This window comes from Lithobates pipiens, unplaced genomic scaffold (genome assembly GCF_037356315.1).
Source record: "Lithobates pipiens isolate NorthernLeopardFrog02 unplaced genomic scaffold, aLitPip1_a1.2 Scaffold_19, whole genome shotgun sequence".
Taxonomy (NCBI): Eukaryota; Metazoa; Chordata; class Amphibia; order Anura; family Ranidae; genus Lithobates; species Lithobates pipiens.
In genome coordinates, this window is record NW_027507764.1 from 120,285,316 (window position 1) to 120,311,169 (window position 25,854).

A 25,854-nucleotide genomic window follows, 5' to 3' on the forward strand; every position below is an offset into this window, starting at 1 on the left:
GGGCTCACGCTCTCAAAGAGCTTGAGAAAGGGGTGCTGTGGCCTCTGTATGGACTACCATGCATGCTCTGAAACGCGTTGCGTCATTTCCCCCTGGTGATCCACTTCCGGCAGGTGCTGCATGTCACGCTGAGCTCCAACACTTGCAGACTGCCATCAAGTCCTCCCACCCTGGCCCCGTGGGTCTGACCTCTGGTAGTCTTTGCTGACAGCTCCCTGAAATATTTTTCAAAACTCTCACAGCACACAGTTTGAGAATCCCTGTTTTAGATCAAAGGAAAGAACTTCGGTCTGTAAATGAGGGCAGTTTAACCACTTAAAGACTAAACCTTTTTCTGACATTTGTTGCTTAAAATGTTAAAATTTGTATTTTTTGCTGGACCTGCCAAATATATGTATGTGTGTGTGTGTATATTTATTTATATATATAATATAATCTCCTAGATTGTAAGCTCTAACAAGCAGCACCCTCTGATTCTCCCTGTCTTGAATTGTATTGTGTTGTAATGTCTGCCCTAATGTTGTAAAGCGCTGCGTAAACTGTTGGCGCTATATAAATCCTGTATAATAAATATATATATATACACAAATAATATTATATCTATCTTTCTAGAGATGGATCGATCTATATATCTATATATATATATATATATATATATATATATATAGATATATATAGATCTATCTCTAGATAGATGTACAGATATAAAGATATATATATATATATATATATATATATATATATATATATATATATATATATATATATATATATATACAGATATAATATATATATATATGTATATTATATAGATATCTATATATATGTGTGTGTGTGTGTATATGTATATATGTATATGTGTATGTATGTATATATATATATATATATATATATATATATATATATATATATATATATATATATATATATATATATATATTTATTTTTATCAGAGAATAAAATGGAAGTTGTTGCAATATTTTATGTCAGTGTATTTGCGCAGCGATCTTTCAAAAGGAATTTTTAGGGAGAAAATGCACTTCAATGAATAAAAAATAAATAAAAAAAACACGTTAGCCCTATTTTTTTAGATATAATGTGAAAAAATGTATTTGTTATGCTAAGAATTCTGATTTTTATTCTAAGCAAAAAAAAAATTTCTGTTACTTTGTGTTTATTGATGGAGTTCTGCTGTAGTATTTGTAGAATGTGCAGTGTTTGGGAGTGGGGCAGAAGATCACGGTAATAATGTGCTTGGTGATTTACAGCTCCTGCCAGCTGTTTACAGAGGTAGCTTTCACATGTGTTTCTTCTCAGCCACACCAGGGAGGAGAGGTGAGGGAGCTGCTTTATGTCAGGTCTAACATGGCTCAGGTCTGGGTGTATGATTTGTTTTCTGCTGATTTCCCAGTGCTGGCCATCTCATGTAGTCTTTTTGTTACTCTGTAGAGAAAAATGCATGCAGATTGCTACATAAAAACGCCATCATTGCTCAAGTGAAACTTCTTGCTTCATACTCCAGAGCAGCCTTTTTCAACCAGGATCCCAGGCATCCTGGGGTGCCTTTGGTTTTCTTTAGGGGTGCCTTTATAAAAATATTGCACAGCAATTTGCACAGTAGCAGTACATGTATATTCTTTCTGTACAAAGGGGGCAAAAAAAACAAATGTTTTATTGTGTTTCCTATGCTGGGTGAATGCAAATTTCCTATGGTTTTTCATGGATTTAGGCCTGATGTACACTGCTGCTGGTAAACGGATGTTTAGGAGCAGTTGGGCGTTCTTTTTTCAGCTGCCCCTGAACTCTCCTCTGTTATCGTATCAGTACATGTACAGAGGGTCGTTTCTAGGCAGTTGAGTTTAGAAGCATTTTTTGATTGCCAAGTGCCTATAACGGCTTGTAAACACGTGTAAAAGCAGTAAGTAGCGTTCAGCTGTGTTTCATTTACAGGCGTTTAATTTTTGGCTATTTAAAAAAAAAAGCTTCTAAACGCAAATGCAACTAAACGCAGCATGTAAACACAGCAAAACTGACATTTTAAATGGTTACTATCTGTCAAGTTAAATCATTCAGGAGAGGTTGTAAAAACGTCCCATGTACATGACGCACAAGGATCCATTCACAGGGGGTGCAGGGGGCTGTGTGTCCCCTGCAGGTCCATGAGACAAAAAAGGTCCTATGCGCCACACATCATTACAAGACCCTGTGATATGTGAAATGACAGCCTCAGCCTGGGTCCCAGCCAAGCCACAACTCCCTCCAGTTTAAAGCGGTAGAAAACCTCTGGCAATGTCATAATGTGCACATCTCATACTAGCACATTATGTGAAACTTACCTTAGACCGAAGTCCTCCAGTGGTGCACTGTCACCACTGAAGGCGCTTCCATCTTCACCTGGTCTTCCTTCTGGGTTTGTGGACTCCGGCTTTGTGAGTGGCCAGGTCTGCAATGACGTCACTCCCATGCATGCGTTTACTGCACAGGACTCTATAGGAACAACAGGGTATTTCGTTCCTTCAGGGCACATGCGCCAATGACGTTACCAGCTGCATCTACAGTAAATATCTCCTAAACAGTGCACTTTTAGAAGATATTTGCATTACCTATAGGTAAGCCTTATTATAGGCTTGCCTATAGGTAAAATTCATGCATGGGAGTTTACTCCCACTTTATAGGTAAGCCTTATTATAGGCTTGCCTATAGGTAAAATTCATGCATGGGAGTTTACTCCCACTTTAATCATGATTAAGTTCTCAGGGCACATGAAACACGTAGGAGGGGGCATGGCTTGGCTGGGCCCCAGGCTGAGGCGGTCATTTCACACATCCACAGGGTCTTGCAGTGAGGTGCGGTGCATAGGACCTTTTTCGTCTCCTGTATCATTGGAGCTGGGGTGAGCTCTGTCTTTGCACACACTGCCAGCGGTGTACTAAAGGAGAGGACCCTATTTGTTGTCTGGTCCCTGCAGATCCATGTTTTCCTTGCATGGGCATGCACAGGCCTTATTGGAAAATGTTCATTGGATTCACGTTATTAATGCTGTACAAATGTTTTTCATTGATTTAGAACAGGGGTGCCCAACCGGTGGCCTGGGGGCCACATGTGGCCCACTGAGCCCTCTGAAGTGGCCTGTAATCTCCTGCTCTGGGATGGCGAGTCAGCAAACCCAGAACACAGGTCTGCCATCCCAGGGCATGAATGTTGTGAATGAAGCTGATGGTAGAGGAAGCAAGCGGCTGTGGAGCAGAGCCGTATAAGCCTATGCTTCCTGTATAGTGCCGAGTCCTGACACAGGCGGATTGATACCAAATGCACTCTGCCTTTGACAGCAACAGCCAGCGATACCTGGATAAGTCTGTTACTAAAGTAAGTTTATTGCTAAAATAGCAGTGTATATATGGGCATATCTGTTCTTCAGTGGTTACTGGCCTGCTTTCAAACTGATACGCAGGGGCAGCGCAGTGCACCTGCTGGTTACCTGCACTGAGCCATAGTCTTCTGTTATTAACTGCAGGTTTGGTGCACTTTCAAAAAAAGCACCACACATGCAGGATATAATAGCAGTCTATGACAAAGTACAGCTAGCCTGGAGGAAATTCACAGGGGGCATTGCTCTGCACTCGCTGTGCAAGTAAACAGCAGCACATCAGTGTGAAAGCAGCCTTGGGCCCCTTTAATGCGATCGGACCCTCCAGTCACCTCTAAGGAGCGGCAGATGTAAACAGGCTTGTGTCCATTTACACCGTCTACCTCCAATCTGATAAAAAAAATAATAAAAAGAGTAGAATGGGCTGTGTCTGTGTCCGCTGTGCATATGCAGAGTGAACACAGACCTGCTATCCACCTGCTCCGCTCATTGTGGCCCACGGCCGGTTACCAAGTCTGATTTAGAATGCATAATACCACCTTTGGCCACAAAATGGGGTAAGGTATCATAGAAACTGTGCTCAGCACCATCTAGTGGCCAAATGTGGTGTTTGTTTCAAGGATGCATTCACTGCGTGCCCTGTGCAGGTCCATGTTTCCCGGGACAGGGGTGCACAGGTGTTGCGTTCATTCCCATGCCAGCACTCCATAGAACTCCACTTGGACATGCGGCTGCATGCACAATTTGACACATGGATGAGGGTCCCTGAACTCACCTTGTATGTGTTAGGGAGACGTCCACCCCTGTCATATTAGCACTAAGCAGCTGTGTCCCTGCAGCTACGCGTTTCAGTAGACTTCTGTGGACTGCCAGCATGTAGATGCATGCAACATCTGTGTACCCCTGTCCCAGGACAACATGGAGCTGCACAGGGCACGAAGTGGATACATTCTTATACCAAAATTCTAAGTCTATTAGATGGTGCTGAGTGCCATTTCTATTATACTTTGCTGCATTTTGTGGCCAAATGTGGCATTTCACATTATCAATGAAAAACATTTGTACAGCACTAATAACAATCGTTTTTCACCCTTTAACCTAGAAGGAATTTACATGCCCCTTTACTGGGCAAATTTGTATGCAAATTTCATTATAAATCTACACCATAAAGTCACTTTTTCTAATTAGTGAATGGCGCAGACCCTACACATGCCAATAAGGTCTTTTGCACTTGGACGCAATCATTTATTGATTTATATATACAGGACCTTGCTGCTTGCAGTTCTGTTTTGTAAAGACCTTGTGAATACTCACATATACATGCTTAAAAGTCTTCTTTGTCGTCTTATAACTACCATTGCTTCAAGTTATGCATATATATGCATATGTCACTTGTCTGTATGCATAAATTACCATCGAAAACATTTCTGTTTTTTTTTTTTTTTTTCTGAATGCATCTCTGCATTGTGGATTTTTTTCTGAATGCATCTCTGCATTGTGGATTTTTATGTGCATTGTCCCATAGATGACAACGCACCCGTGTATGATCCATTTAAAAAATAAAAATAAAAATCCAAATGGGAGCAAACACTGTATTTATTTTCAGCCATATGCAAGAGGGCTAATAGAATTATCATTCATATCTTCTGACCTTCTATACGTCTCTTCTGCTACAGGTTCATCCACTTCTACCAGCCATGAAATATATTAATTCTATAAATCTGTCAATTCTTAGAAGCAAGCACTTCATAGTCTGACTTGCATATTTATATTTTCCATGTCTGTTAAGTACACATGGCATTACCCAGAAGCACTTTTCTTTTTTTAGAGCGAAATTTGCATACATATTCAGATATCTCCCCTACCTGTACTTTATTTTGTAAAGTATCTTTTACCTTGAAGTATATGCAAACACTATCTGAATGACATTTAGTTTGCTAAAGCCCTGTGGATAATAAACATGTGCATTTTTTAAATGGCATAATTGTTTTCACCGTTTTTCATCATGTATTGCATCTCAGCACTGCTCTCACGTAGCCTCATTTTAACCTCTTACAGGACAGGTTTGCTTGCTGTTTTAAGTACCTAAAATTTGACTTGGTAGAGGCCTATTGCAGCCTCTTGTACAGTAGAGCTCAGACTTTGGGAGAAAGAAGCAACATGATGAACCAATCAGGTGTGCTCCATAGTTCATGTGTTCACAGTGTACATACTAGAGCTGCACGATTCTGGCTAAAATGAGAATCACTATTTTTTTTGCTGAGAATAAAGATCACGATTCTTGTGATGTAATATCTGTCACATTATACAAAAAAAGTGGGCTAACTTTACTGTTTTTTTTTTATTTATTGAAGTGTATTTTTTCTCAAAAAATTGCATTGCATTACAGTGAATATATAATAATTAAATATTGAAACCATTTTATTCCCTAGGGTCTCTGCTAAAAAAAAACGTATGTTTGAGGGCTCCAAGTAATTTTCTAGCAAAAAATATTTTAATATTTTGATCATTTTAATGCGGCACGATCCCACGAGCTGTCGTAGCTATAAGTCAGCTTGCAGGATCGGGATAGCAGGCACGCGCACGCCTGCTGCACAGCGGAGGGGGCAATGCTTGTGGCCAATGGTCGCAATGACCGCCGGCCACGAGCGATCGCGGGCACGAGTGGCAGAACAGGGATGAGTGTTTGTAATCACACACTCATCCCTCTTCTGTTCTGAGAGGTGTGACAGATCTTGACTTCCTATTAGCTAGGAAACGTGATCCGTCACTTCCTCTAGGTCAGTCCCCTCCCCCTACAGTTAGAAACATACACAGGGAACACAGTTAACCCCTTGATCGCCCCCTGGTGTTAACCCCTTCCCTGCCACTGGCATTTTTACAGTAATCGGTACATTTTTATAGCACTGATCACTGTATAAATGCCAATGGTCCCAAAAATGTGTCCGATGTGTCCGACATAATGTCGCAGTCCCGCTAAAAATCGCAGATTGCCGCCATTACTAGTAAAAAATTTAGTAATAAAAATGCCATAAAACTATCCCCTATTTTGTAGACGCTATAACTTTTGCGCAAACCAATTATTGCGTTTTTTGTTTTTGTTTCTTTTTTTTACCAAAAATATGTAGAAGAATATATATCTGCCTAAACTGAAGAAAAAAATGGCCTGGTCATTCAGCAGCCAAATCTTCCAGGGGCTGAAGTGTTTAAGTGGTTAAACCTCCCTCATTTACTGACCGTAGTTCATTCCTTTGATCTAAGAACAAAAAGTTACAATGTTTATAGTTCTCTACCAGCGCTGAAAATGTTGTGAAAAACTTGACAGTTAAGTGAGCAGAGAACTCTCTACACTTGTTACATGAATGAATCAGGAAATTCTGTATAGAGATTGTGAGGGGAGTTGAATCGAGATCATGATTTTTTTAACGATTAATCATGCAGCTCTAGTACATACTGATAGGAGGAGAGAGTAAGGTGAAAAAAGATATGCTCCATTAGTCTGCTGCTCTTCCGTTCATTGTCCAGTCACTGGCTAATGGTGCGACAAGATAAGTAAGTATTAACTGCAGAAGAAAACAAAAAAAATCAGTCCTCTATTCTGTGGGCCTTCCTTACCTTTATCCGCCCTTTTCCCAACATGTATGAATATGTGGGTTGAATTGATATTGATTACTTTATTTTTGAGACTGGGAACCACTTTTATGTTCATGTATCCCTGAAGAAGAAAAGCATATTTTCGAAACGCGTCAAGTACTTATCTTCTATCCCATGTGATCTTTTATGTGTCCCCAGATCTGAATCGCAGGGACAAAGAGGACCACAATAACTACATGCCAGTGGTTGATACACTGCTATGTACTTTGTTGGATTCATTTTGTGAACACAGCCAAACTGTATTGGTTTTTACGAGTTTTTCCAAACTTTTAAATAATGTTTAAAAAAACATTGTGATTTTATACTTTCACACAGTCTATGCTTATGTTGCCTTTAAAGTCCCATATCATGGGGGTTCGTTCTTCACAGTTAAATAGGGATTGTGGCAACTACCTATGTGAATCTTGCTTCTGGCTTGCGCATTATCCGGGCCTTGAGGCACTATTCCTCCCACTGAAACGTGACTCTATTCAGCCAACTAACACCAACAATGGGGCACCATTTCTCCCACTGGCACCAACAATAGGACACTTCCTCCCAATGATGGGGCACTACATCTCCCAATGATACCAATAATGGGGCACTGTTCCTCCCCCTAATACCAAATGTGGCAATGTTTGCTGCCACTGATGCCAGAGAAACTTCCGCTCCCACTAGGCACAGCCCGGCCCCCCTAAAGCTTGAAGAAAAATAAACTTCCCCTTTGTATATAAAGTTTGGAGACCCCTGTGTGCTAGACAAAGCTGTGGTTGAGGCAGAGCTGGGTAGATCTTAGAATTGGATGGACAGAAATACAAATACTTTTGGTAGGTTAAAAAGCTCTCTTGTATGTATTAATTTTTTGTATGTGGAATTCAGCTTTAACATTTGTTTTTCAGCTTAAAACTTTCTGACGATATTTGGACGCTTGCAGCATTTTCTAGCTCATTATTAAAGTGTGCACTACATGCTCTGTCTTTGGTTGGTAAAGTTAGTCCTTGAAATTCAAACTTTCATCAGAAGTGTCTTCTTTTCGTCGTTGCTGATGAATTTTCCAGTACAATTGATGTACTGCAGGAAAAGCGTGTGAGACCTTAAGAAAGCGGTTTGGTAACTTCCCAGCAAGAAGTCTGCTTTTCCTAATTGCAAGACGTTTAGATTCCTAGCTCCTGGTGATTTGAACATTAATCTGTGTGACACTGCAATCCCCAGGACTTCCTTAATTTTATTTTCATTACTGAGCCACTGTACTTTGAGCTCCAGGGACTGGCTCTTTTCAACTATTGTGTTGAGCAGGCAGAAAATTTCAGCCCAGTGGAGACGACAAACTCTCCAGGGTCAGGCTCGCATAAAAATCCGCAGCTTATGTACATTGTGTTTTAGAATAAAGAAACTACTTATTGCTATAATACAAATACATGGCCATTTTCCACGGATTTAGACAACAAAGAAAACATTGAAATGTTTAGTAATGAAAATTGGGACTGAAAAGGCGACTTGGAATTCTACAAATGAGTTATTACGTATTTGAATTTTCATTTATTCAGATCTAAGAAGTGGAGATTTATTAATACTCCATCTCCCCCTCCTTTTTCTGCTCTCATTGCTTCTGCTGTTCCTTATTCCACATAAAGAAAATCCCAAAATATAGAATTGTTATGCCGTATCAGCATTATATAACTAATTGTGTAGATAGTGCTTTGGTTAAAGAGTCCTGAAATCGTTTTGCGAATTGTTTTCATGATAAATTTTGCATACATTTGCTTTAGCGCTGATGTATATAAAAAGGCCTATTTCTTAAGCTAGAGTAAAGAAGAACAAATAGTCACCAAGCTACAAATTCTAGAAAACTTCGCTCCTCCTTTTTTTTTTTTTCCATTCTCTTTTACCCTGACTGCTAGTTTGTCTTGAAAAAAACTAGCAGTCAAGGTAACGGTACCGTTTGTAATGGTATGCATTGGTTGTATACATTTTGAAGCCTATGTGTATAATCCTTAGGCTTCTTTCTTATGGGGGTGGTAAAAACAGGCAGTTGGGCCTCAGTGGATTCTTGATCGAACTAAATCCTTCTATACAGCCAGAGGGGGCTGCTGCAGCTGAAATCCCTCCCACCAGATTTAAATTTTGTGCAGCATGTTGAGTTGACTGGTGGCACCGCAATTCAAAGTCGGTCATTCAATGATTACATACCACAATTGCAAGTCAAATGGATGGCTCGTGTTTGTGCAGAATTAATCCCATTGATATAGGGCCTTGAAAAAGTATTCATTCCCCTTGACATTTTCCACATTTTGTCATGTTACAAACAAACGCGTAAATATATTTTATTGAGATTTTATGTTATAGACCAACACAAATTGGCACATAATTGTGAAGCGGAAGGAACATAATAAATGGGTTCCAAATTTCCAAAAATTTCTAAATATGTGAAAAGTGTGGCGTGCATTTTTATTTAGCCCCCTTTACTCTGATACCCCTAACTAAAATCTAGTGGAACCAATTGCCTTCAGAAGTCATCTAATTAGAAAATAGAGTCCACCTGTGTGCAATTTAATCTTGTATAGCTGTTCTGTAAAGTCCTCAGAGATTTGATAGAGAACCTCAGTAACAGCTTCATGAAGGCCAAGGAACACACCAGAAAGGTCAGGGATAAAGTTGTGGAGTTGTGGAGAAGTTTAAAGCAGTGTTAAATTATAAAAAAAAATCCCAAGCTTTGAATATCTCACAGAGTACTGTTCAATCCATCATCTGAAAATAGAAAGAGTATGGCACAACTGCACACCTACCAAGACACGGCCGTCCACCTAAACCGAAAGACCGGCCAAGGAAAGTATTAGTCAGAGAAGCAGCCAAGAGGTCCATGGTAACTCTGGCGGAGCTGCAGAGATTAGCAGCTCAGGTGAGAGAATCTATCCACAGCACAACTATTAGTCATGCAAGCCACAAGTCTGGCCTTTTTATGGAAGTGTGGCAAGAAGAAAGCCATTGCTGAAAGCCATAAGGAGTCCCATTTGAACTTTGGGGGAAGCCATGTGGGGGACACAGCTAACATATGGAAGAAGGTGCTCTGGTCAGATGATACCAAAATTGAACAAAACGCTATGTGTGGCAGAAAATTAACACTGAACATCACCCTGAAAACGCCATCCACTGTGAAAAATGATGGTGGCAGCATCATGTTGTGGGGATACTTTTCTTCAGCAGGGACAAGGAAGCTAGTCAGAGTTGATGGGAAGATGGATGGAGCCAGATACAGAGCAATCCTAGAACAAAACCTGTTAGTCTGCAAAAGACTTGAGACTGGGGTGGAGGTTCACCTTCCAGCAGGACAATGACCCTTAACATACAGCCAAAGCTACAATGGAATGGTTTCGATATTCACGTGTTAGAATGGCCCATTCAAAGTCCAGACCTAAAACCAATTGAGAATCTGTGGCAAGATGTGCAAATTGCTGTTCAGACACTCTCCATCCAATCTGACAGAGCTTGAGCTACTTTGCAAAGAAGAATGAGCAAAAATGTCACTCCAGATGTGCAAAGCTGCTAGAGACATCCCCAAAAAGGCTTGCAGCTGTAATTGCAGCGAAAGGTGGTTCTACAAAGTATTGACCTGGGGGGGGGGGGGGGGGGGCTGTATGATGTGCCACTTTGTGTTGGTCTATCACATAAAATCCCAACATTTACATTTTTGGTAGTAACATGACAAAATGTGGAAAATTTAAAGGGTTAGGAATACTTTTTCAAGGCACTGTAATTACAGGGAAAAAAAACAGGCATTCAGGAGGTGGCATGATTGCCCCCTGAATACCTGATAAGTGACTATGCTATGCATTTCATTCTTGATTATTCTATCCATTGCTTAGAACACACGGCAAAATGCACCAAAGTCACCAAGGCCTTGAATCTGTCATGAGAGAAATAAATGTGTAAGCACTGTTGCGCTCCTGAAAATCCTAGTAGCAGGCTGTCATGTTAATCATTTGAGTCCTTTCTAAATCTAATGTGAGGATAGACCTTCTGAACTGCATACATGCCACCTGATCAACACGATGACCAGTTAATCAACATTTCGAGCGAGTGCACCAGCAATAGAAACTGCTATTTTTCTCCTAATATGAGTGTCACACAATAAGGTTTCCAACTAATATCCACATCTAATCACTGTCCAAAGCTTGCTGCCTCAAGCTACGCAACATCTTCAAAATACGCCCCTTCCTAACCAATGATACCACAAACCTCCTAGTTCACTCCCTGGTCATCTCTCGCCTCAATTTCCGCAACACCCCTCATTGGCTTACCTCTGCATAGGCTATCCCCTCTTCAGTCTATCGTGAATGCTGCTGCCATACTCATCCACCTTACCAACTGTTCAGTGTCTGCCACCCCTCTCTGCCAATCCCTCCACTGGCTTCCACTCACCCAACAAATTAAAAATACTAAAAACAACTTCAAAACCCATCCTCTTATTCCTCCCAAGACCACCTGCTCCCTTGCCCCCTTGTTACCTCCTCCCATACTTGCCTCCAGGACTTTTCCAGAGCCTCTTCCACCCTATGGAATTCCCTACCCCAATCTGTCAGATTGTCCCATACTGTGTCTAATTTTAGATGATCCCTAAAACCGCATCTCCCTAGAAAAGCATATCTTGCTCCCTATCTAATAACTTTATTTTTATTTTTTTCTCCATCAGCTCATCCCCCACAGTTATTACCTTTTTGTATCACTTGACCCTCCCTTTTTAGATTGTAAGCTCTAACCAGCAGGACCCGCAGATTCCTCGTGTATTTAATTGTATTGTAACTGTACTGTCTGCCCTTACATTGTGAAGCAATGCACAAACTTGTTGGTGCTATATAAATAAGTATAATAATAATATCTTAAAGATTATCAAATCAATTTGCAAACCAGGTGAATATATTATACTTTGATTTGCTTGAATATATTCATGCAGACATGTCCAAAGAACCATACAAATCAGGATGCTATTGTCTGGTCTTGAATTAAGTAATATAAATGACAGATTTTTAGGCATGTAAAATATCAGCAAATAAGCCTTCTTTAGGAACCTTACCATGTACTACATCTGTTCCTGAACTCCTCTTGGCCCTTCTGATTAAATATCCCTAGGCTTAGTCCTTGAACTCTGCTGAAGGATTTCCTTGTAATCTAAAACAGAGAGAAATTCAGAAGCAGGGTACTTTTACTGTAAACACTAGGTCATGTTGGAGGATGTTCAAAAGCTTTAGTTCTAGAGCCAACCGTGGTGTTATGATGTCCTAGGAGATATGTCTCAAAATAAGACACTCATTAGTCGTCGTAACAAGGAAAATACTCCATGCAGTAATACATATGGCTGTTCATATTTTGCTGAAGGTGTTACTTTAATGCAAATTGCAGGACATGGGCACATTGTGACATAATTAGACAAATAGCCTTTTTAAATGTACAGTTTTGTTTTGTCTGCATGACATTACTACCCAAGAATTCGAGAGGCAGAAGGGATACGCTAATTTGGAGAAAAATCACTTGATTTTTCTGCTTTCATTACCATTAAAATTGAAGTCTCCCGTCCATGGCATTGTGTGCGCTAAACACTGTACAGACTAAGCTGTGACCCTCACTTGGCTCCTCACCAGCACACACACAGGAGGTGAAAGCTGGCAGTGCCCTGTAAATCAGTAATCGAGCACTCCCATTGTACACCGTTCTGTTCTGAGGGCTCATTCGCATTCGGATCAGGAAAATTCACCATTGATTCCTTTTGTAAGGTTCTCTAGTTCTAAGTTAAATAAAATAACAGCAATGGAAATTTGGGTAGGAACCTAATTTTCTCCACTCACTAAAAGGCTCTTCGAAGAAGGGGCTAAGAAGAAAAAAATTATACAAAAAAAGTTACAAGAACAATTCTGTAGAAGTGTACAAACCCGATCTTTGTAGCCAAAGAAAAGCTTGATTGGGTTTGTGCTCATTAAGTCAAGATTGTGTTCTAATGCTGAAAATATTTTGAAAGCTCAGTGCTGAAGAAGTTTGATGTGCAATGTGCTGTTTAGTTGCTTGAAACGTGCTGTTTTTTTCCCTTTTTGAGTAATTTGTTTTACAGTTCGTTATCGAACAAGTAACTGAAAAGAAAAGCCGTAATAACTTTGAAAAAAAGCAAAGCAACATTGACACTGTATAGTAGACCCACTTAAGTACCTTTTCTAGAACTGCCATCCCATCCATCATTGGAACTGTAACGCACATGCACAATACCTCTTGCGTCCCGCATTGCTGTGCCTGAGCTATTTGTCGCCAGGCCCAAGCATTGCCAATTTGGGTTGGGTGATTTTTAGGGGCTTCAGAAGGGGTTTGGGGTGGCACGGCTGCTCATGCTTTTATTCACAATAGAAAACCTATCAAATGTTTGAAAAAAATTACCATTTGAAGGAAAAAAATAAAGTAATATTGAAATTGTTGGCAGTAACATGCCTCAAAAACGTTGGAACAGGACCATGTTTACCATGGTGTAGCATCCCCTCTTCTTTTAACAACTCTCTGTAAACGCCAGGGAACCGAGGAGACCAGTTGCTGAAGTTTTGGGAGAGAAATATTGGCCCATTCTTGCCTAATATAGGATTCTAACTGTTCAATAGCCCTGGGTTGTCTTTGTCGTATATTTTGTTTCAAGATGTACCAAATGTTTTCAGTTGTTAAAAGGTCTGGACTGCAGGCAGGCCAGTTAACCTCCAGTATTCTTCTACTACAAAGCCATGTAGTTGTCATAGATGCAGTACAAGGTTTAGCATTATCCTGCCAAAATATGCAAGGCCTTAAAAACACATCCTCTGGATGGGAGCATATGCTGCTCTAAACCCTGGATATACCTTTCAGCATTGAATTGTGCCTTTTCAGATGTGCAAACTGCCCGTTCCATAAGCATTAATGCATCCCATACCTTCAGAGATGCAGGCTTTTGAACTGAGCACTGATAACAAGCTGGAAGGTCCCTCTCCTCTTTAATCTGGAGGACACAATGTCTATGGTTGCCAAAAAAGAATGTCAAATTTCAATTTCTGATGTTCCATTTCAACTTTGAGCTGTGGCACAGAGAAAGATGGTGGTGTTTCCTGATTTAGTTCAGATATGGTTTCTTTGATAGGAGATACCTTGCATAGAGACAAGGATTTTTTAAAAAGTGTTCTTGAGCCCATGCAGTGATGTCCATCACGACATCATGCCTGATTTAATGTAGTGCTATCTGAGGGCCCAAAGATCACTGGCATCCTATATTGTGTTTCTGCCTTGTCTCTTGCTCACAGAGATTTCTCAGAATATTTTGATATTATTGTACTGTAGATATATTTTAAGTCTTTGCAATTTTATGTTGAGTAACATTATTCTGAAATTGTTTGACAATTTTTAGATACAGCTTTTCACAGATTGGTGAACCTTTGCCCAGCTTTACTTCTGAGGCACGCTGGCTCTCTAAGATGCTTTTTTTATACCCAATCATGTTGCTAACTTGTTGTCAATTAACATAATTAGTTGCAAAATGTTCTTCTAGCACTTCCTTGTTAGTATCAGCTTTTTGTTACCCTGCCTCAACTTTTTTCAGTGTGTTTGTGCCATTCATTTCAAAATGACCTTATTTCTTTCTTAAAATGGTACATTTTCTCATTTTAAGCATTTGATATGTTTTCTATTGGGGAAAAAGATGGATTCATGAGATTTGCATTCTGCATTTATGTAGATTTTGCACAGTGCTACAACTTTTTTGGAATTGGGTAGTAGTGTCAATGTTTGTCTGGTTTTTAAAAACATATTAGGATTTACTTTAATGGCGATTATTATTTTTTATTTTTTTTCACCAGTGATTTATACATATAATGACATTGTTTCTAAGAAATGTTAATGACCACCTAGATAAAGGTCACCCCATAACCCTTTTCTAAAATAGGGTAAGAGTCATGTCCTTGCTTCCATTACTCTGCATATTATTGCCCTCTGTGATCTCATACTGATAAAAAATCATATGAATGCACTTAAGAAATGCAATGTTTATCTTTTTGAAGACTGTAGCTAATGCAAATTATTATATTTTGTAATGAAAGCTGTAGACCAGCATCTTTCAAATTCTATTCGCAAGGATCCAAAATGCCAACTCAGTTTCTGTTAGATTTTATGTTGATGGCATATTGCTAACGTCCACATGCTTGTGAATTAGAGTATCAAAGTGTTGTGACCAAGAATCATGGCGGTGGCATTTTCTGGGAGATTCTGCAGGTCCATTGTCTATATTCCGGAAGTAAGATTGGTACCTGTCCATGGCTGCCATTATTCACTGTCTCATTGACAACAGCTTGTTTTTCACGTTCTTATATTAAAATATATTAAAACATGTTTTATTTTATTTATTGTATTTTTAGGATAAGCAGTCCTGGCAGAGTGAGAGAGAAATCTTTACCACCCCTGGCATGAAACATGAAAACCTCTTGCAATTTATTGGGGCTGAGAAGAGAGGGACAAACCTGGAAATGGAGCTGTGGCTAATCACTTCTTTCCATGAAAAGGTAGAATTTCCTGTTAAGCCAGGCACCTGCTGGTAAATTCTTGGCTGTATGTATCATCAGGGGCCATAATTAATACTGACAAAGCTTATAACCAATATTCACTGTTTTATTTCGTTTGATGTAGATGTTGACTCACCTTCAAACATTCCATAAAGTCAAACTAAAGGAAAAACTTTTTTTCTCATTTTGGATTGAGTTATGGAGGGTTATAACACCACACACATTTTTTTTGCCATATATGTCCTGTTGGGGGAGATTTCCCTTCACTTTCTGTTCCACAGGCAAAATAGGAAGTAAGAGTAGATCCCTCAAACGTGAATGAATTCCTGGGGTCACCAGCTGTGACCATTGGAAGATTTAACCTCTCTTCTTGTTCTGGTAAGAACCCAATTTTGGGATTTTCTTTAAAGTGTAAGTCCAGGCCAAACCTAACTAATGCTAAACCTGTTCTCTGCCACATTCTAAACCTAATCTGTCTTACCTGCTGTAAAATTGCCGTACTTACCTATTCTTCAGCTGTTCCAGTCCAGTTCTGTGTGCAGAAGAGGACTGACAACAGCTGGGAAGTGACGTCACCCATAGACTTACTATGGGGCTTCCATTGTCGGCTGCCTCTTCTGCACCCGCCTCCACACTGAAGCCACGCAGACATCTGATGCTGGGACCAGACTGGATCGGCTGCAGAATAGGCAAGTATAACGATTTTTGCTTTGCATGGTTAGATAGATTAGGTTTAGAATGTGGCAGAGAACAGGTTTAGCATGAACTTCCACTTTAACATTTATTCTCAATGAGAATGATAAGCAGGGCAAACATAAAGGGTGAATCTCTCTAACAGGGACAGAGACAGCAGTGAAAACCTGACATTTGTTCTAATCCCTCTCCACCACTTTCCAGAATTATTAAAGAAGTCTTGCCTTTAGTTATAAGTTAAAGCGGAACTCTGCGCTAAAAATATTAACATTTCTGATACTGTACTAGCCAAGTAAGGTGGCCCTAAATTATGTATGATGTGTGTGGATGGCTGCTGCATAGTATAAAAATCCTATCTCTTTCTCCTCACCCATTCATTAAAAAAACTTGTATCGTTTTCATAGAATACAAGGCATTCTGTGAATTGAGAGGGGAGAGGAGGGGCAGGTTTTACAACATGATCTCTCCTCCAATCACAGTTCTTTTTCAACCTCATTTTTTCAGGCCAAGCAATCTAATAAAAGTGGCAGTTACATGGATAGGGACAAAAAATATAATGCTGCCCAGGTTGTTTTTATGATCAGCTTTTGTTCAGTATGGTTAAAACGGTAGTAAAGTCCCAAATAAATAAATGTGGCTCCCTGGCCAGTTTGTCAGAATGTGCTAGCACTAGTACATTATGATAGACTTACTTTAAAATGAGGACCTCCAGGTGCGCACTGTCGGCACTTGCACCTAGTCTGGTCTTCCTTCTGGGTTGACGTTCTTAGGTCATTTGAATGGCCAGGCAATGATAATGTCATTCCTGCGCATGCGCACCAAAGTTGCGGCACATCACTTTCGATGGACGGCATACTCCAGTGTGCCATCCATTCAGACCACAGTGCCTGTTTACATCGTGATCAGCCGTGATTGGTCATGGCTGATCATGTGGTAAAGAGTCTCCTAGATCGGAGTTGTGGTGTGTGAGCAGTTTGCCTAGATCGGAGTTGTGGTGTGTGAGACTGACACACCGCAACAACGTTTGCCGTGATGCACGCCCCAGGAGCTCGCAACGGCATAATATCCTGGCAACGTCATATGATGTCCGGTCAGGATATTTTAAACCACTTTGCCACCGTCATTTTGCTATATGGTGGGTGGCAAGTGGTTAAAAAAAAAGCCAGAGTTAGTAGTTTTCCATTTCCTTTTATATACGGTAAGATCTTGGAAATTCACCGTTTGGTGACTATAAGTTTCTGAAAAGGAAATGCCATAGGAATTGTTTCCCATTTCCTTACGAAAGCTACAGAATGATTCCTGTGATCTTGCCCATACTATCAATTTTGAAGTGTGACATGTTTGGTATCAAATCAATAATGTTTGGAGGTTCTAAGTAATTTTCTAGCAAAAAAAAAAATGTGTTTAAGTGGTTAAAATTTTTTTGTGAAAAATAGCCCATCAGCGGACCAACCCATAGAGGAGTATAAGCATATTACCTCTCTAAAAATTATAACATTTTTAATCCTAAAATCACTAACGTTTTGTTGAGGTGTTCAAGTCTTTGGTTAAGCAAGATTTGGACAAACTGGATGTTCATCCAAGTAGGTGGAAAATGGATCTAGAAAGAGGCCTAGAGATGTTAGAAAATGTCAGAAACCATGAAATCAGACTGAGACAGTAGTACAGTTAAATCACACTTGTTTAATAATAAAAATAAATGGAACAAATGTAGTCAAAACATATCCAGAGTTCAGGAACCAGAATGCATAGTCAGACAAGCCAAACGTCAGGGAGCCAGAGATGAGCGTAGTAAAGCGTATCTCTCTGTGGAGAGATAGGAGCTGGCAATTGGCCGATAGCTGAGCGGCCAGCTCAGAGAAGAGGGGGCTGAGCCCAGCCCTGACAGAAAAGAAGGGCATAGTGATCAGATCAGCTGATGGGGGGGGGGGGGGGGGGGGGTGTCTAGTCATTTTAAATCTGATTATTTGGAAGGATTGAATAGATTAGTGGGGGATAGCGAGACCTATGAAAACCTGAAGGGAAATCCTACGAACAAATTTAGAGACAAATTGAAAAAGCTAATTAGAGGAGCACATAAGGATGGAATATTAAACAAAAAAAGAGGCAAGATACCTTATCCCAGTTGCACCTAAAGTTCCGGTTATTTACCGGAACTTATACCCAAAGTGCATAAGAATCCATGTTGCACTTTATTTTATCATCATATGAGCACTAAGCACTTTAATGATTTTTACAGATTTTTTTTATATTATATATTGAGTATAGTATACTGATTTATATGGTATCGGTCACTATATCAATGAATTGTTCAGATTAATATATTCTGCTAGCGCTGTTTCTTATTTTTCTTTCACTGATTAAGGGTATAGCACCTTTTCACAGCTGCAGTTTTGTATTCATTATTGGAGCACCTTAGCGCAAGTTTTGTTTAATTTTATTATGACCTTCTTTAGCCCTTTCCAGCTCACCTAGCGTAATTGCCTGTCTCCTGGAATCTCCTCCATGCTCTTGAGACTGTGCTGGAAGACACAGGAAACTTTCTGGCAATGGCACATATTGATGTGCCATCCCGGAGGAGTTGGACTGCCTGTGTAACCCCTACAGGCAGTCCCCGAGTTACAAACATCATGACGTCACTGCCAAACGCTTACGCTCCACGCTGGTCCGGAATACCTCCTCCCAGTCATCCCACACCCGGAATACCTCCACCCAGCCATCCCACAGTGCCAGATACATCACACACTGCAGTCCGGAATTGCCACAAGAGCCCCAAATAACACAACTGCATGCCCATAAGCGCCTGGAGCATCACATCACTGCACAAGCTATAGCTGCACTTAAAAATGTACTGTTCCGACTTGCAAACAAATTTGACTTAAGAACAAACCTACATTCCCTATTTTGTTCGTAACCCAGGGACTGCCTGTATAGGGTCCAGGTATTTCCTCATGCTACCAGTAGCGACACTGACCCTAGCCAAAACTAGTGACAAACAGTCCAAAAAGCGTAATAGGCGGAAAAAGTTAGTGGCCTTAACCTGTAATACCATTCCTGTTTTGGAGGTCGTCTCATTGTTGCCCATCTATTGTACCGTTGTTAATTTCATTAACACCAAAGCATCTAAACCTGACTAACAAACCCCTCTGCTACTTAACTGACCAGATCAATATCCCAGGCATTTAATTGACTTGATGCTATACACTGATTTAAAAGTGTTCCGTTCGTTTTTTTTTTTTTGCAGTGTACATGTCTTCACCTGGGTCATGCTTACATGTTTAGTTTTAACAGTTTGGTCTTTCTATAGATGACTGATCAGCCAATGTATAAATATCCTGTAAAGGAGTGAACGCTGTTTCACAAAACATGTGGAGATTTAGAGATGTATGGCATGGCTTGCTCATCCTCCTTTTTGGTCTATATATGTTGTTTCATAGTATTGTTTAGCATTATGAATCGCCAATCTATGTACCATTGGGAACATGTTTTTATGCTATATGTATTGAATAATACATATAAATTATATCGAACTGTTTTTGTGAATGGCGTAACTCTTTAAAATTTCCATGGGCACTGTAATTGTATTAGTTCAAGTTTTGGGGACTGAGCTATGCCCCACTCATGAACATAAGCCAATATTCATAATTGGTTTTGTTCACACTACAACGTTGCCTTAATGTGGATTGCATGTACATTGCACACAAATGCAAACATATACTGCAATTTTTTGCAACACTTCAGAGCCCACCTGAAGTCACTGACCATTTCTGCACCACAGCAGAGCTGGGCTGCTTAGACAGGAATAAAATCTCACTTGACGCTTTAACCAATTTGTTGATTATTAAAGTATACTTAAAGTGTTATTAAACCCACAACAGTAAAATCAGTCTGTATATGCAGTAAAGCATGCTTGTTATACTCATTGTGGAACCTAAGGGTTTAATCCTCTGCATTGTGTAAAAAGGCTGTTTGATCCTGTATGCACAGATCCTCCCCTTCTGCCACTGTCCTTAATCTCCTGATAAGACAGCCTTTGGAGTCACTCTGCACATGCTTAGTTTGGTGTATATTGCTAGAGTTTTTTTTTTTTTTTTTCTTGAGAGGGTGTATGTGATCCGCACAGGGCCAATCTGGGCAGAGGGTCAGGGGTTCTGCAGTCAGAGGTCTTGCAGCCTTATAGGATAGCCAGAGTGGAATGGCAACTCCTACAAGCTTTATCCAGACGCTGATAGAAGTCACAAGTCTGCTATATACTGCTGATGAGAAAAGGTACTTATCAGTTTATATTTACTAAAATAATTGGATTTCCATGTTCTGTGTACTGTGGGAGACCAGATATAGTGAATGCAGGGTCCTGGGTTTAGTAACACTTTAAGATCACTTGTCCGCCTACGTCTACCCTTATCCACAGGATAAGTAACACTGCTGCATGATTTTACTGCAGAATGAACAGTGTTGTCACCATGTTCAACAAACTTGAAAAATAACATCTACTGGCAGGATCAACAAGTAATAGAACGGTTGCTCAGAAATGCTACAACTGTTGTGGTAACATTAGTGACTACGTCATGTCATTTTTTATTTTTTTTCCCCAGACTTCCACTTCAATGTCCACTTATAATTCTGATGTACAGAAAGATATAAGAAGTATACATTTTGGATTATTGTTTATGTTTATCTGACAGACGTTTTTCTATAATTCACATTTTTCATGTTTTCTGTTTGCCTTACCATATGTTCAGGATTATGTATGTAGGTTCTCCCATCATTGAATTTTTTTATCATGACAGTGATGGGGGACCAACTGCTGAGATTACAGGATAAGCCACCGCCTGAGCAAACTGATAAAATGAGCAATAATCACAGTGCACTACCACTTAGTGGGTAGCACAAGCCACATATGTAATGAGCAAGCATTTCTGCTCTTTTCTACATATGTAGCTTAGAAACTGTACATAGAAAATAATGCTTTTTTTCCCCTAAGACGTTAACGTATGCTGAGAGGAAAGTATTTACATTTGATTGATCACATTAATAGACGGTGTATTCCCTATGAGAAATCCTAACTCAAATCTACAGCCTGTAAGGCACGCACAAGTGGAAACCGAATAGGATCAACCATCCGCCTTATAAATTCTATTAACCTCATCAATTCTATGATAGTAACTATGAATGTTCATTAGCCGAATGAACAAACTTTGGTTCGGGTATAGCTGTATTTTAATAAATCGCACACTTAAGGCAGCCTTGCCTCTCTTCTCCCATGTTTAATGTATAGCGGGGAACACACAGACACTGTTGGACTGCAGAACAAGAACAATGGATACATCAACTCTGAGAAACGTGCCTAAAAATCCTGCTTTATAATTGGATATAGAGAAAACCAGAATGGTAAATCTGTACGGATAAAAAAAAAAAAATATATAGCATTTTTATAAACCAATGTTATCTATTCTGTTTAAAAAAAATTCCCAGCCTCATCTCCTCCTTCATGATCTGCACCTCTGTATTCTGTGTACCTTTTATAAATTTATATGGTACGGCTTCCGAAAAGTGGCATGAGATTTAAAACACCGTATGGAGATTCTAGAAGTAACTGTGACATCTAGTGGCCAGATTGATATTGCCGTTTCTGCTACTAAGCAATGGAACGGAGCACTTCACACGTTTTACCGCGTTAGGGATAATTGAACTTAATTTAAAATGTCCAGTCTTAAAAAAAAAAAAAAAAAAATTCATATGACTTCCCATTGTGTTTTTGCTCCAGGGCTCTCTGACCGACTACCTAAAAGGAAACGTCATAAACTGGAACGAATTATGCCACATTGCGGAGTCTATGGCACGAGGGCTGGCATACCTTCATGAAGACGTGCCTCGTTGTAAAGGCGAAGGGCACAAGCCTGCCATTGCTCACAGGTATGAATGAATCCTAGTTCTTCAACATGTATCAGAATGTAAACCTCTTGCAAGTCATGGGGCTCAAATCTACCTCCAAAGGGGACAGCTTTATGTCTGTGAAAATAAACCAAAAATTTTCCTTTTTTTTTTTTTTTTTTTTATTTCTTTTTGGTAGTCAGCATGGTTTTTGCAGATACATCCCCTGTGCTAGAGTCACCAGATGTTGCTGGGAGCCACCAGCACGGTAACGGTGGCAGCCAGGGTCTCTCCTGTGCCTGATTTCAGCAGAAAAGGTCTCCTGCAGATTTCACAGGTGTTGTTAATTAGCCCGGGCTGACAGCCAATAAGCCAGTGCTAAAAAGCTGTGGCTAGCTGCAGTGGAGAAAGAAAGGCAGCCCTGCAAAGCTGGAAGGACAAACTGGTTTCATCCCCTCACTATTCAGTGATGGCCGGCCAGCGAGCGCCATTTCCTTCCTAAACATTTAAAGTGCAAATTAAGTTGTGCCGCAGGAGACGTTTACAAGTGGTGCATGCTGGCTACAAAAGGACTCATTTTTAAAGTCCTTATGAGTCATTCTCCGTTATCTCACAAAACAAGACAGCACAAAAGCACTGACACAGACTGTTATCAACTATTAAATTCCTCTGTCCAGAGTACCAGTTTGTGCCAATTTAAAAGAAAAAAAAAGAAAAAATAACTACTTCATGCAGCTGTTGGTAAATCAACTGCAGATTCGTTCACAACTAACAAAAGCACAACAGAAGGACAAAACTGGACTTTAAATGTGCCTTTGAGTCCACACTTGATTTATATTAAAACTAAACAAATTTTATTAGATTACATGTTAAAAAAAAGACATACACATGACAAAATGTCATATACTATACTATAAGATATCAATATCAAGAAATAAATCACAGAAAAAAAAGTGTATATATATAATTACAAGATAACATTCACATTTATATTTACAGTGAGGGAAAAAAGTATTTGATCCCCTGCTAATTTTGTATGTTTGCCCACTGACAAAGCAATGATTAGTCTATAATTTTAACCACTTCCCAACCGGCGCACGGCGATGTACGTCGGCAGAATGGCACGGACAGGCATATGGGCGTATAGGTTGCGTCCCTTTAAGAATGCCGCCATGCCTTTGCGTGCAGGACCCCCGTGAGTCTGGTCGCGGGTCCCGCGGACTCTATTGCCGCAGGGATACCCGCGATCGTCTCACGGAGAGGCTGAACAGGGAGATGCGGAAGTAAACAGCATCTCCCCGTTCTGCCTAGCAACAAGTGACAGTGATCTCTGTTCCCTGTGATTGGAGCAGAGATCAGCGTTCACGAACACACAGCCACGCCCCCCCACAGTAACACGCCCCTAGGACACACTTAACCTCTACACTGCCACCCCCTGGCTAACCCCTTCACTGTCATTTACACAGGAATCACTGCATTTGTATAGCACTGCTGTATAAATGACAATGGTCCCAAAAATGTCCTATGTGTCCGCCATAATGTCGCAATAAAAATCGCTGCTCGCCGCCATTACTAGTAAAAAAAAAAATTAATAAAAATGCCATAAAACTATCCCCTATTTTGTAAACGCTATAAATTTTGCACAAACTAATCAATCGCTTATTGCGACATTTTTTGTAAAAAAAATAAATGTAGAATACGTATCGGCCTAAACTGAGGAAAAAAAATGTTTGTTTTTTTTATATATATTTTTGGGGGATATTTATTATAGCAAAATGTAAAAAGATTTTTTTCAAAATTGACTCTCTTTTTTTGTTTATAGCGCAAAAAATAAAAACCGCAGGGGTGATCAAATACCACCAAAAGAAATCTCTATTTGTGGGGAAAAAAAGGACGTCAATTTTGTTTGGGAGCCACGTCGCACGGCCACGCAATTGTCAGTTAAAGCGACGCAGTGCCGAATCGTAAAAAGTGGTCTGGCCTTAAGCCAGCAAAATGGTCCAGTCTGAAAGTGGTTAATGCTAGATTTATTTTAAGTGAGAGACAGAATAACAAGAATATTTCAAAAAAGTTATACATTGAAATGCATTTTAATGTGTGAAATAAGTATTTGATCCCTTATCAATCAGAACGATTTCTGGCTCCCAATTGTCTTCTATACAGGGAGCCTGTATAAAAGATACCTGTCCACAGAAGCAATCAATTAGATTCCAATTTCTCCCCTATAGCCAAGACCAAAAAGCTGTCTAAGGATGTCAGGGGTAAGATTGTAGATCTACACAAGGCTGGAATGTGCTATGAGGCCATCGCCAAGCAGCTTGGTGAGAGGGTGACAACAGTTGGTGCGATTATTCGCAAATGGAAGAAACCCAAAATAACTGTCAATCTCCCTTGGTCTGGGGCTCCATGCCAGATCTCACCTTGTGGAGTTTCAGTGATCATGAGACTGGTGAGGAATCAGCCCAGAACTACACGGCAGAATCTTGTCAATGATCTCAAGGCAGCTGGGAACATAGTCACCAAGAAAACAATTGGTAACACACTACGCCGTGAAGGACTGAAATCCTGCAGGGCCGCAAGGTCCCCCTGCTCAAGAAAGCACATGTACAGGCCCATCTGAAGTTTGTTAATGAACATCTGAATGATTCAATGGCGAAGTGGGTGAAAGTGTTGTGGTCAGATGAGACCAAAATTGAGCTCTTTGGCATCAACGCAACTGGCTGTGTTTGGGGGAGGAGGAATGCTGCCTATGACCCTAAGAACACCATCTCCACTGTCAAACATGGAGGTGAAAACATCATACTTTGCGTGTGTTTTTCTGCTATGGGGACAGGACAACTTCACCGCATCATAGGGACAATAGACGGGGCCATGCACCATCAAATCTTGAGTGAGAACCTCCTTCCCTCAGCCAGGGCATTGAAAATGGGTCACGGATGGGTATTCCAGCACGACAATGACCCAAAACACATGGACAAGGCAACAAAGGAGTGGCCCAAGAAGAAGCACATTAAGGTCCTGGAGTGGCCCAGCTAGTCTCCAGACCTTAATCCCATAGAAAATACGGGAGCTGAAAGTTTGAGTTACCAAATGTTAGCCTCGAAACTTTAATGACTGAGTGGGACAAAATTCCCATTGAGATGTGTACAAACCTGGTGGCCAACTACAAGGAATGTCTGACCTGTGTGATTGCTAACAAGGGTTTTGCCACCAAATACTAAGTCATGTTTTGCAGAGGGGTCAAATACTTATTTTGCTAATTTAAAATGCAAATCAATTTATAACTGTTTTGAAATGCGTTTTTCTGGATTTTTTGTTGTTGTTCTGTCTCACTGTTAAAATAAACCTAACATTAAAATGACAGACTAATCATTTCTTTGTCAGTGGGCAAATGTACAAAATCCGCAGGGGATCAAATACTTTTTTTCCCTCACCGTAAGTAACATTTTGATAAGATGGTTCACTCAAGCAAAAAAATGATTTTTTTTTGTTTGTTTTTTGTCAAAATGGTACTTGTATCTAAATGCAAATGTTATCTTGTTTTATATATATATATATATACACATACATACATTTTTTTATGATGTATTTCTTTTTGTTATATATTTTTAGTCCGAGCTATATAAACAGTACCCAATTTATGTGGTCCTGAAGAAGCAGGGAATCCTGGGAAACAGACCAGCAGACTATCAAATTACTGACCAACTGAATTAAAAAAATATATACTTGCTTCATCTT

The 25,854-nt window shown here is 40.0% G+C and overlaps 1 protein-coding gene across 1 annotated transcript in view; it reads left to right on the forward strand.

Moving 5' to 3' along the window:
- Positions 1-25,854, forward strand: part of ACVR2B (activin A receptor type 2B) — a 249,148-nt gene that overhangs the window by 195,674 nt on the left and 27,620 nt on the right. The window contains exons 6-7 of the mRNA XM_077491193.1: positions 15,406-15,549; positions 22,010-22,158. Coding sequence (XP_077347319.1) covers positions 15,406-15,549; positions 22,010-22,158 — 293 coding nt within the window. The remainder of the gene's footprint in view (positions 1-15,405; positions 15,550-22,009; positions 22,159-25,854) is intronic.